Source organism: Nipponia nippon, unplaced genomic scaffold, assembly GCF_047370975.1.
Source record: "Nipponia nippon isolate SJK-2023a ecotype South Korea unplaced genomic scaffold, ASM4737097v1 scaffold_1, whole genome shotgun sequence".
Classification (NCBI taxonomy): Eukaryota; Metazoa; Chordata; class Aves; order Pelecaniformes; family Threskiornithidae; genus Nipponia; species Nipponia nippon.
The window spans coordinates 99343875-99357189 of NW_028262290.1; the positions used below are offsets into that span (position 1 = coordinate 99343875).

The 13315-nt window shown below is 36.5% G+C and overlaps 2 protein-coding genes across 6 annotated transcripts in view; one reads left to right on the forward strand and one right to left on the reverse strand.

The window, feature by feature from the left end:
• The window catches only part of KDM1B (lysine demethylase 1B), a 31054-nt gene extending 21484 nt beyond the window's left edge, over positions 1 to 9570 (forward strand). For all 5 annotated transcript variants that reach the window (XM_087764502.1, XM_087764509.1, XM_087764519.1 and 2 more), the window contains 6 exons: positions 292 to 366; positions 1297 to 1413; positions 2257 to 2382; positions 3861 to 3983; positions 5970 to 6122; positions 6732 to 9570. In XM_087764502.1, coding sequence (XP_087620628.1) covers positions 292 to 366; positions 1297 to 1413; positions 2257 to 2382; positions 3861 to 3983; positions 5970 to 6122; positions 6732 to 6815 — 678 coding nt within the window. In that variant the 3' untranslated portion in view covers positions 6816 to 9570. The remainder of the gene's footprint in view (positions 1 to 291; positions 367 to 1296; positions 1414 to 2256; positions 2383 to 3860; positions 3984 to 5969; positions 6123 to 6731) is intronic.
• Positions 1 to 13164, reverse strand: part of TPMT (thiopurine S-methyltransferase) — a 39678-nt gene extending 26514 nt beyond the window's left edge. Inside the window, exons 1-2 of the mRNA XM_087764606.1 lie at positions 11636 to 13164; positions 4924 to 5362 (exon numbers count right to left, since the gene is read on the reverse strand). The gene's annotated coding sequence lies outside the window, so the exon portion shown is untranslated. The remainder of the gene's footprint in view (positions 1 to 4923; positions 5363 to 11635) is intronic.
• Between the last annotated feature and the right edge of the window lie 151 nt (positions 13165 to 13315).

Genomic DNA, 13315 nt, shown 5'->3' on the forward strand with positions numbered 1-13315 from the left:
ATTTTGACTTGTCTTTAAGAAAAGAGAGGACGATTTCAGCATTTCTGGAAATCTTCTTTGAGGACTATCAGTACTTAAATATTACGATATGATGAGCTTATATGTTAGAATCATGATGATTTTTCTTTTTCAGCTTCCATGGAGTCTATTTTTTTTTCTTTCAATATTTCTCTGGAAATTTGTGTTCTTCAATTTCTAGTTTGCAGACTGATGCTATATTAGCTATTCTTGCCTAAATTCATGCTGCATATGTAGATTTTGTAGTGTGATCTTCAATTTGTCTTTCAATAGGTACAGAGTATTGACTATTCTGGTGAAGAAGTACAGGTCACTACTACAGATGGAACAGTGTGGACAACACAAAAGGTAGCCAATATGCTTCAAGATTTTAGGGATTTTAGGGAACACAAGAACAATACTGACGACAGTACATGTCCTTTTTGTCTTTTTTTTTTTTTTTTTCTCCACCTCAGAAGACTATTTAGTCCAATTTCTCCCCACTCAAAGATGAAAACTTATATATTCTAGTGACCCATATTTGGATGTCCTAGAGCCTATTTTTCATTAAGCATGCTTGAGTTTTGAGTAGTACTAGTTGATTGGAAGAATTAAGCACTATAAAGGTAGTACTAAAAATGTGAAGCAAGTAGATTTTTATCTGGTCTTTGAAGTGACAGTTATATTTTCTGGTTCCATTCCCTGCTCAGCTTTACCCCATTTAGCATGTGAATCTGCCCTGTTAAAATTTTTCCCTTTGGTATGCAGGACTTGACAACCCGTACTTCTCAGTCTCCCTTATTCCCTGTATCCCCACCTACTTCACGCTGCGTAATTTAGCTTTTAGTAATTTTTAAAATGATACATAAACTTGATCAAGATTGGATTGACATCAACAGTGTTACTGAGCATATTTTAAAGAGAAGGGATCTGTTAAGGAGAAGAAAAACCAAACCGAAACAATGACCATCTTCTCTCCTTTCAAAAAAACAGTTTTGTTAATCTGAGAGCCATTAACTATAATTTACAGGAGGTATTAAAATCAGCAGCATGGTTAGCCACTCTGATACAAGCAATTCAACATACTGAACTTCAAACCAGTGAACTGCAGGATCTGTTCTCACCTGAACGTAAGGCATGTGCTTCCCATTAATGGGGAGTAAAACCAGACACTAATCTAGAGATGTCTGGTGAGTATTATGCTGCATCCTACAAGAATAATCCAAGATAGTTAAGAGGATGCTGTGAGGCTTAAGTGCAGTATTCAGCTTTTGCTACTGTTGTAATTATTTCTTTCAGGTATTAGTGACTGTACCACTGGCCCTTCTTCAGAAAAATGCCATTCAGTTTAATCCTCCACTGTCAGAAAAAAAAATTAAAGCCGTTAATAGTTTGGGAGCAGGAATCATTGAGAAGGTAAGTAATTTCAGATTATAATTCATTTTCTTTTCATAGAAACATTGGCTGCTTTGTCCCTGTTGCTTTTGCTGCGTATTTCTCAGGATTTATTATGCATTTGGTTTTACTTGTAGCCCAGAAGAGCAAAAGGCTATTGGGGATCATATGTATTTCCGTTTCTTAGATTTCCCAACTTGATGGGGTTTTAAAGAAATTGTTTGCAGAATCACTTCACGACTTAAACGTTTTGTGCCTAATTCTGAGAGAGCCTTCATGATGGTTTTAGATCTTCCAAAATTCTAATAATATGCCTATTCCAGGACCTTTTCACCTAATAAATACATAAACTATTTCAGAAGAATACTGGAAGTTGTGTATTTGACCAGTGTAAAATCTCCTAGCCTTTCCCCATGCAAAAAACGCTTCTCCTGAAAAGATCCATACTAAGATGTATGCTTAGAACAGAACAGTAACAGAAGGAATGCCAGAAAGAGCATTATAACAATGTTGAAATTTAAAGGCAAGATTCAGACACCACCACCACCCCCCCCCCCCAGGATGGGGATCACTAAGTTCTACGTTAGGTTTGTAAAAATTCTGCTGAATTTCTTCAGCATTTGCCATAGTGAATTTCATTGTGAATTTGATACTGTCTGTGCATTTGCAATTTGTGAGACTAGCGGATTTTTTTCCTTCCCCTTGGAGAACAGGCCCATATATTCTCTGAGACCCTCTCATAGAACTGGGTGTCCCTAATGGAGTGGAAAAGGGAAAAAGAATTAGAAGAACATCATGTACCATATCCAGTTATGAGTTTTGTGGTATGAAATGCTTTAATTCCATCTCTCTCTCTCTCTCTAGATTGCCTTGCAGTTTCCTTATAGATTTTGGGACAGTAAAATTCAAGGAGCTGATTTTTTTGGTCATGTTCCACCCAATTCCAGCCAACGTGGGCTCTTTAGTGTTTTCTATGACATGGATCCAGAGGTATCTAGCTCTATTTTCTGTTGGCCCTTCAGAAATTCAGTTTGGAATCTAGGTGCAATAATTACTGAACAATGAAAGTTTTCTTCTTCCCCCCCACCCCCACAACCGTTTAAAGAAGTGGAAGCAGTGTTATTTATCAAGAAAAAGCTGATTGATACTTCATTGTAATAAATGGGAATGCTTTCCTACATTTGGATACAAAATAATATACGAGCAAGTTTAATACTTTTATTCTCAAACTATCTTGAAAACAAGTCTGTAATACCTGACTATAGAGGTATGAATATGGGAAAAAGTTTACCAGTCGCTTCCAGTTTAGGACTTCTGTTCCCTTATTAAAATCAGCTAAAAATCCTGCTAAAAAGATCATGCTGGCTTATTAACACTTAACAGCTTGCACTAGCCTGAATAACTATGGAGGGGCAGAAGAAAAGACAAACGCTAGGTTTTGTATGAAACTGAGGTCTGTAGGGTCAGTCCCAAACTCATGAATTTCAAAACAAATTCAAACCAGTGCATTGACATCATGTTTCTCTTCCCTGCCAGGTCCAAGCAGACACATTAATCTTACCTTTTCATGCTTTTACAACTGCTGCTTACTACTTGGCAGCAATTAAAAGGCCATTTTGTAACCTTATGGCTTACTCCAAAAGGAAACCAGCCTGTGAAGATGGTGCTCTGTTACTACACTATCTGTACCTGTATATTACTTTCCTTAAAGAAGTTTTCAGTACTTTTAAGCTCATTCTACACGTGGTCCAGTGTGCTGGTGCTGTCCAGAGACACTACATATAATGCTTTATTTGCTTGACAGCTATTCTCTGCTAGCTATCAAGTTTAGTAACAGAAGAACGGCCTTTATAAAGAAGAGAGGGAGAGTTCTTTTAAAGGACTTGAACCTGTGTGCTATTCTATAGTCACCACTTCATCTTTGAAACTTCTGCATGGTAGCAGATGTCTTGAAGTGGAAGGAAACATCAGTAGAATTGAGCTTTCATTTCTTGGGCCAAAATCTGTTGGTAGGAACCTAGTACTGGCTAATCCAAAACATGTCTTAACTAGTATTTAAATAGATTCTCTCTGTTACCACCTTTTGAAACTGGAGTACAGTTGAGGTGGAATTTTGGCTCGGAACTGGAGCTTAAGAGGTCTGTCACGACGACACACTATAAATGTCCAATCTTTTGGTGTAGCCTCTAAATAGGTAGACAGGAAGTTTTCAGGTAATTCAGCAAGTTGTAAAAGGGACTGACCGTAACACAGATCTGGGAACAAGGCATCAGAGGATGTTAGTAACTTGAGCATAAATACCATAGAATATGCACCCTTTCTTCTAAGGAATCAAACCCATTTCCTCTAGAACAAAAGTTGCTTTGCAGCTGAAAATCTCTTTGTCAGTACCAACTAAAAGGGACTCTTCAAGAAATACTTTAATAATCTAATAATTTCAAAATTATATGTTAATGTCTTGTTTTTAGGGCAAACAAAGCATTTTAATGTCAGTGGTCACTGGAGATGCTGTGACAACCATTAAGAATTTAGATGATAAACAAGTACTGCAACAGTGTATGACTGTACTTCGAGAGCTGTTTAAGGAACAGGTAAGAGAAGCCTCTTAAGAGATGAATTAACTTGCCAACAGAGGTAAAGCTTTCAATTGTATTACTTCACAATGTATAGGAAAACCTTTGACGTTTTAAACTGGTTTTCGTGTCAGTTTGAGAGAATATGCTTCCTTTGAGGTACACTAAAACACAATGTTTGGTCTCTTGTGTGAAGAATGTGAATTGAATTATCTTAGATCTGTGTGAAGGAAAATGGTAATGAATTGAAAAACAGAAATGAACTATCATCCTTTAAAGTGCTTTTAGAAAGGAAAATTAATTAAAATCAGTATTTCAGGCAGGTAACACAAATACACTTCTTAGCTGTCGCTTTTTCCAAACTTTTTTTTTCGGTCATCGCTGCTTCCAATACATCATATAAGCTTTAAGCGAGATGAATTTGATTGTGATTCCCCCTCCCTCCATGTAAAAAGCAACTGAAATTACACCACCTCCACCCCCACCCCCAAACCAAACAAATCCCTTACTCTTCTAATAAGAAACAACCCTTCCTGAGCTGTCTTGGGATGGAGGTACAGTCAAAAGGATCTATCAAGGGCCCTACATCCTGACTGTAAAAAAACATTAGATAAAAATGTCTACCTTTTTTCCTTCCCTCAGCTCATCATCTGGATAAAAATTAATAGGAAAATAGGAGAAATCTGGGGCAAGCAGAAGACTATCACTTAGCAATGTTATTTGCATTCCGCTCTATAGACAGTAATGCCTTAGTTAAATTACTTAGAGCAGTTAGATCCCAAGGAATGCTTGTGTTAATGTTCATGAGTGATCTCTCAAGTTTTACTGATGGTTCAGATGTTAGGATTAATGATCTTGGAAAAACTTCAGCATCTGAAAGCCCGACTTTTCCTACAAAACATACCTTTGGTAATGGCTTTACAATTACCAGAATCATGTGCAATGTAAGTCCACATACCTGCTATTTCGATCTCATGAGAACGTCGAGGTAGCAAACAGGTCTTTGGTTTTGGTGCCACTCTAGTCTAGGAGAGTGATTTTCGTGTCTGTCTCCGTGGTTTATAGCAGTTGTGAATTTCAGTCATCTGTCCGCAATGCAGCAGGATTTTCAAAGACAAGATAGCTTCCAGGGGTGTACCAGAACTTCTTCTGGGATGTCCGTGAAACTTGCCACACTTGGCTAGCCATTGTCTCGGTTGCTTGAGCTTTAGTCTCTGATGGGCTACCTGAATGGAACAGTCTATTTGTTGATACCAGATGTTGTGTAAGAGGCAAGCAGGGGTGCTTCTGTTTACTTGTCACAAGCCCCTCAAGAGCAAGACACAGCTGTAGTTGACTGAGCCTTCATACAATTGTTATCCAGGCTCTTTTTGGTAGGATTGTGTGGAACTTGCATGCTGCAATGTGACAAAGAATACCCAGTATTACTGTCATGGCTTAGCTGCAGACACTCTGACTTTCTGTTTTTTTGTTTTCTCCCTGAACCTAATTTTCAAGCCAGCTCATTTTCTGATCTCAGATAAGTAATGTTACTTCTCCATTGGAATAAAATTATCTCCAAAATGAAGATTACGTTTTGAGATTTAACAAGCTAGAAGCACCAAAGCGTCATGCCTTACCAAGACAGAAAGTGCTTACATTATACATGCAAACATGTTAAATGACGTTGATATTGGTATTTTATCTGTTTGCAAGAGTATATATGTATTTCAAGAATTTTTTTTCCTCATGTATAGTTCTAGGTATTTTACAATATCCAGATTTGTTGCATTCAAAACAGTGCAACTATGATGTTTCAGACATCAAGCAAGCCTAGCAAACAAAATTATCTTTCTGGTTAATAGTATAATAAAGAAAATTGGAACAGCATTCTGGAACGTGATCTAATCTGTGTCGTAATAATACTACGTACTCTAAAAAGACTACAAGAAACTGTTTATGAGAAAAAGCTATGCAATTATGAGCTTTTCTTTGCAGTGCATAACTTTTACTTTGATTATGCAGGAGGTTCCTGACCCAGTGAAGTTTTTTGTTACTCGATGGAGCAAAGACCCTTGGCTCCAGATGGCATATAGTTTTGTAAAAACAGGTGGCAGCGGCGAAGCTTATGACATTATAGCTGAAGACATACAAGGAAAAATTTTTTTTGCTGGTGAGGTAAGGATCTTTGTTACTGTTGATTACGGTTATTGGGGAACTATTTCTTGTGAAAGAGCGTCTTTTGCTAACCGACACCATTAATCCAGAGGCAGCATATAAATATTCTGTTACACAAATATGCTAATGTTTCTTGATTTTGACACAGAACCCTCTTTACTCATATAATTACTGGGCACGGAAAGTCTGCCAGATATTTCAGGTCAGGAGTGAACTGCATAACCAATAAGTGCAGAACATGACAAGACTATACAATCCACTTGTATTTTTAGTCCAATTCTCTTTCTGTTACTCTATTTGTGGCTAACATAACAAATGCATGCTGCTGATGGTACAGGTGCATTCTATACTGGAACAGAACTTACCCGCCCCACCAAAGTCCAGATGGCAAAACAGACTACTAATTTTGCTAGTTGACTTGCTTGCAAATTTTGAAGATGCTAAAAATCTTAAGCATTTCCTCCTACATCCTTTCTAAGAAGTATTTTCCATGGCTTTTAAAAATGTTGGTATATGCTTAAGGAAAACAAAACTGATCTTATAAACTGAAATTTTATTTGTTCTAATAGTTTTAGAAACAATTCACTTTTTTTTTCTTTTTAAATACAGGCTACAAACAGGCACTTTCCTCAGACCGTTACAGGAGCTTACTTGAGTGGGGTTCGAGAAGCAAGCAAAATAGCAGCATTTTAAGTACTGAAATTTTGTGTTCATATATATATTTTTAATTGTTTTCTGTGGGTAAAACTATCTTCAAGTTTCCTATATGCTGCCTTTTTCCTAAGTGGTACTTAAATAGAATATGGTACCTGAAGATAAAATCTTCATCTTCCTATTCCTCTTTCTCCCCCACCCCCCTTTTAAGCCCTGGTGATACGTATTGTTGGGGTTTTTTTCCAGCTAAGGTATTACTAGCAAGAGTGACATTGGAGTCCCTGGCCACAGCTTAACTAACAGAACTTTTGTTGAGAGTCCTCTTCTGTGTGGCTCAAGTCATGCTATTGTAAACCTTCATTTCAGAAGGTCAGATTAAAACAAGACTAAGTGAACATACAGCATTAAAAATGCTGGCAGTTAGTAATGATGATGGGAATTTTCCACTGACTGTGCTTCTCAGGTTGATTATGCTCATAGGATTTCAAACTTGCTCCCAAAAGCCCAAATAGCCTAGACAAATTCTAGAATTATTATAGGAAGGAACTCAACTATAATTGTTTCCACTTGCAACCAATAACCTTTTCTATAATATTTTTTATATTCTTAGCCTCCACTAAGTGGGCTTTGGAATACCAAGTTTGTTCCTTTAAATCAGATAGCTGGAACAGTTTACAGTGCAATCATAGAAAGGTTATTGTAGCTAATAAAAACTTGAAAAAATTAACTTTTACATTACTTTAAAAAACTTTGAAATATTCTCTCTCCTACTTATTCAGAGAAATCCTTGTTACAATAATAGGCTAAGTTTAGATTTGCTTAGTGCTTCTGATGATGTAGAAACAGGACAGCTTTAAAAAATACTATATTTCTATGATTATTTTGGAAACAAACTTCCAAATTCATTTGGGCTGAGTAGAGGAACTATCTAGTGATATGAGTGCACAGTGCAGGGTGAAGGACTGTAAGTTCCTAATGGCTCATTCAGCTTTTATATTTCAAAAATAAGTGAAGATGAATGAGGAAAAAGTCTAACAAACACTTTTATGAAGGGCTGAAACAAGGTGGCTTGCACTTTGACTTGAAGTTTTTTTTTTTCCTTTTATTATTAAAGTATTATTAAAAACAACTTGAGGGAGTAATTCAGTAAGGGCTAAGCATCTATCTATTAGCTTTTCCATGGGACAGAGAGGAAAATAAAGTATTTTTCAGTAGAAATAAGGCAGACACAACCAGGATATCTGTTGTAATACTGTTCCACTAAAATATTATTAATGAAAAAAAAAAACAAAAACAACTTTTAGATCTCTTCCCCCACACCTTCCCTATAATTTTATTGCATAGACCTCATGATTTCTGGAAGGAAAGTAAGCACTTCTTTTCCCCCCTCATTGTCATGCATAGGCTCTTTTTTTTTTTTAATCTCTTCATTTAAGAATGACACAGCAATTTTTTTTGAGTTACAGTGTTTATTTCTATTAAGCTGTATCCTTGGGGAAAAAAAATAAAAAACAACAAGCAACCTTAAGAAAAATCCTACTGAATAAACGCAATTCTTCTTTTTAAATACCTAATATTTTGTTTTTAGAGTAGCTATGATATTGTTAAATACCTTTATTTAATCTCTAATTTACAAGGTGAAGATGTTTATATAACTAGATGTTTTTCAGATATATATTCTGTTCTGCTTCTTAAAGCTGAATTATATGGATTAATAGGAAAAGTGTAACTGTTCATAATTTTCCTCTACATAAATGCTAGTATGTACAGTTCTAAAGTATTTCCAAGTATTAAATTGTAATTTAAAGGCTATGAGAAGTAAGACAAAATCCTCTGATGGTAAAAGATAATCAAGCGTCAGATTTTGCTTTTGGTAATCATTTGCACTTTGTTAATTTCACATCTTACAGGCCAACTTATAGCATAACTAGGAAAGATTGAGAGCTGCATATGTTTGAGTTCCAAGCTTCTTTATCATATATGACAAAATCGTTAGGAGAGAACCTTCTGAAGGTGGGAAAAAAGCTTATTACCACAAGTCCAAAACATTGTATTCAATGGCTGCTTCAGCTGACCTTGGTTAAAACTTCAGTCAGCTTAATAACAACATATAAACACATCACATTTTAGGTAGGAACTGTCTGGAAAGTTGAGCTCAGCATCCATTTCTGCAGTCCAAAGTTTTGTTTGAACATGCTTAATTTTAAGTGTATACGTCCATCCTGTTAATTTGTACTTGGGGTTTTAAATCTATCTACAACTTTGCAGGTAGATAAATGCTATATTCTAGCGACAGACATGAACAAATACTGTCACGTTTGGCTTTAGCTGCTGCACACTTCTTATAGCATTAAAAAAAAAAAGGATAACAAATGATAAATTTACCAATGGCCTAGTCTATTAATTATTTGTATATTATTTTGGTGCCAGGGCACTTAAACTGTGTTGTGCTGCACTTAAGTTTGAGGAGTAAATAAAATAAGTATGTTCCATTTTAATTTACGTTCATTTAAAATGTATAAGAACATCAGGCTGGTTCTGAGACTTCATTCTTTAATTAATGTTTCCCAAAAATTTTTTTAATACCTATGTTAAAATTTATTTCAAGCATGTATGTGTTTCTTTTGTGTTTAATTTATTCCCTGCGAATAAAGAAAGGGGGAATGTTTTCTTTGAGTAGATTTGTTTAAATGTTATCAAAAATATTTGAATGCAGAGCATGATCTGTTACACTTCAACTCTTCTGTGTGACTATGTTATGGCAGCAGAATAAAACTGGAAAGTATCCACAGGATGCCCATGTTTCAGTTGGTTTTTTTTTCTTTAAACTAGTAGCTAAGCCTGCCTTTTTGTTACATTTGATATTAAGATTTCATTTTAGTATATTCCTACAGTTAGACAATTCCTCAGAAGTGCTGCTCTACAGCTAAGTACTAACTTTGCTCATTTGGACAATACCATAATAGTGTCTTTTGCCTCAGGTTTACAAAGCAATTCATAAGCTTGTATCAGATTATTTTCCTTAGCCAGAGAAAATTTAAGCTAAAATGATAATTGTTTAGAAGCACTGCCCATAATTTTAAAGTAGCCAGAAAAATCACCAGAGAACCACTTAATGCTTTTCACTGAGCTTCCTTCTAGCACAGATGACTGTAAGCATGTGCAAGCCTGAGTACATACCCAGAACATTCAAAATACAAACAAATTCTGATAACAATTATCTACATTGTTCTTCTTGAATGGGGGGTTAGATGTTCATTTAGTGTAAGTCTGACTGCAGGCAACTAAAACAAACCCCAATATTCCTACTCCCTTTGAAAGTTTATTTCAGCCAGTGACACATGTAGGTCTGAACCACTGAAAGCAATACTGTGTGGAAGATTCACTGCTTTCCCCTAACTTGATTAGCAGCTCAAAGTTTGTACCCTGAGGATGTGCTTTGTTCTCCTAATGCTAACTCCCTGCAGGAAATTATTTTTGTTACACGTGATACTGGTCTTGAAAAATGTTAACTTCAGTTTAAGAATGACAATCTTTAAAATGGAAACAAAATACTAATGCTGCTTTTAAAATAAAGTACAAATCAGTAGATTCCATCACACTCCCCCAAAGAATGACAGTCCTTCAAAAAACAGTTGGTGTGAGGGAATTTTTTTTTCCTTTTAGCCCAGCTGTCTAAAACTCAGATCAGAAATAAAAGTGAAGTAGCAAGTCTTTGACTGAGTGCAGTCCAGTGAACAAGGTCAGGTGAAAAGGCAGGGCAAGTTATGTAATATTGCCATCCTCTGATCCCCAGGACCTCTGGAGATCATCTGGTTTCAGCCCTTACTCGGAAGAGGGCCAACATGGAGCTGGTTGCTCAGGGCCCTGCCAGGTTGAGTTCTGAACATCTCTAACAACAGAGATTCCACAACTGCTCCAGGCCCCGTTTCTCTGTGACTTTCTCTCAATCCAATTACATACAGCCTCTCCTTTTGCATCTGACTATCAAAAAAATACACTCTAGTTTTGTTATCACAAAAAAACGAGAACATCCCTACAGCAGACAAATTGCTCTCTTATGCCTTTGCTGACAGCGACACATGTATGCACAGCACACAGACAATAATCCAAAAGGGTTATTTTTAAGTCCAGCTCAGCAGTGGCTAATCAAAACCCAGACATTCATAGATCTTGCTTTGTCATACGCCTTGTAACAGGATAATGCAGAAAGAACACATGCTATTAGCAGCCCACTCAGGTCCAAGAAGGTTATTAGTCGAGAGCGTCTGGAAAAAAGTGGGATGGCACTTAAAAGTTGTGTCTTCCTAATTTCGTCTTTGTTAGACGTGCCTGGGCAGTATACCATGGGTTACTGCATAACTCCAACTCAGGTCTTCTCCTGAAGACGCGTAACCTCTCTTCACTCAAAATTCCTACTCTTCCCTGTCCCCACCTAGCCCTCTCCATCTTCTTTCTCCTACAGGGCCCATACACTGTTACCTCAAGTGCCAACCTCACTCATAAGAATAGTAGTTTATATAAGCAAGTCATTCAGGTTAATTTGTGTGGTTTTGCAGGTCACCAACCAAAATACTGAATAGCAAAGACTTAACTAAACAGAGGAACCAATAAACAGGACTGTAGGAATTATGCTGTAAGCAATCAAATCAAGACATTAGGACTATTTTTCCAGAATACAATGGTCAGAACATAATCTTAAGCATCTGGAAGGTATACACCTGAACACTTTATTCAGTTACCTTTTATCCAGTTAGCCAGTTTCTATTTTTTATGAACATCTCTATACAGGATTTAGAGTCCTGATCAGCTGTGTTTTTAATCCAATAGCATCAGGATAAGCAGGACATTTTATTTACCTTTTAGTACTGTCTTGCAGCCTTTCCCCCAGGTGTAGAACAAACTGGAATCTTCTATCAGCTGCAGCCAGAGTGGTATGGATTAGCAGGGACACAGCTCAGACATTTCTTCTCTGTTGAGGACTACACTGAGTTGTAGTTAAGAGATTTAAACAAAGTATTTGAAGGATGCCGAGTTCATTTCCATTCCATCTGCGCAATTCCAAAGTGGAAAGTAATGCATATATACAAGAAATAGAAGTACACTATCCTTTTGTAAGTTTTCATTAGAATTTACACTACAAAAAATGTTTATACTTGGGAGTCACTCATCTTAAAAACACTTCCTGACCCACATAATTAAAACTGACTAGTATATTTACATAAAAATCACAAGGCAGTTCAAATATTTGTAGAAAATCCATCCAAAAACCCAACAAAAAACTTGACAAAAGTGACTTACCGCTTTTAAGCATGACTTGGAAACTTTTGATGTTTTTAATTGCAAATTAAAAAGTGTTCTTTACGCTAAGATAGTTCAGAGCAAAAAAACAAAACAAAACAAAAACAAAAACCAACCTCACAGAAGATATAAAATCTTATCCTGGTGCAAGGACACACATTTCAGCAATAGTATCTTTAAAGTAGAGAGGCCTGCTGAATCAGGCTGGAATAGTTTCTGCCAGATGAGATAAAGACGACAACCTTGTTTCTGTATAAGTTTTTTTTTTTTTTACTATACATTTAAGCAAATGTCAGATCATCAAAATTGATTTACATTTTTGTGAAAGACATTTATTGAGTACAAAAAAAACCCCATTACATTCAGCCTTGTTATAAATGATTACACGCAAAGAAATTCGAAAAGTGTGTGAAGATTAATAGTCTAACTGGCTGAACATTTTCAGAATTTAAATCATTTATGAACCCTTATTTCTCAACTGTACAATAATAAAATTCAAAAAATACGCTTTGTCTTTCCAGCAATACTACAGTCAGAGGGATTCTGTGCTCATGGCGTTAATGGCAGCCCACACTTTGGCAACTATTGGTTTCAGGATTTTAAGTGTAGGACTTCTGTATTAGCAACGAGGCGTATAGAGAACAGAAACCTAGACAAAAATTTATGCGAAGAGTTCACTTTGATCCAAAAAGCTGTAGGCCAAAGTTCAAGACTGCACGCTTAAAAGTACCATTGTCCGTGTTGAGGCACCAAGGCTCAGGTTCAGAAGAGCTTTCCCATACAGGAGAGAGCTTAACCACACATGTCAGTGCTGCCCGATTCGGAAGCCCCACTGTAGACTTCCACAGCTATCGAGCCTCCCAGCTGTACATCTTGGATACCCACTTCTGAGATGCTAGGCCATCAAGTGAAGACACTAAAGTAAAAGATTTTTTTGCGAACTGAACTTCAGAAGTTTTCCTATAGCCTTTGGAGGGATTTTATTTACTACGTGAAGCCATTGAAACAAATGTATCTGCAGTCGTTTGTACAAAGTTAAACGCTGAAAAGCTTAAGTATAAAACTACAGTTTAGTTTCTGTACAAGGTAGAGATGGGACAAACATCATAAAACCTCAACTCGCTTGTAGTTTCATGAAACTTCTCCATACCACTTTTCATCACAGCCTCACTGCTGAACACTGACATTTCATGTCATAAATCCTAAGATAACAAGATTAAAAAACTGATTTGCACAAA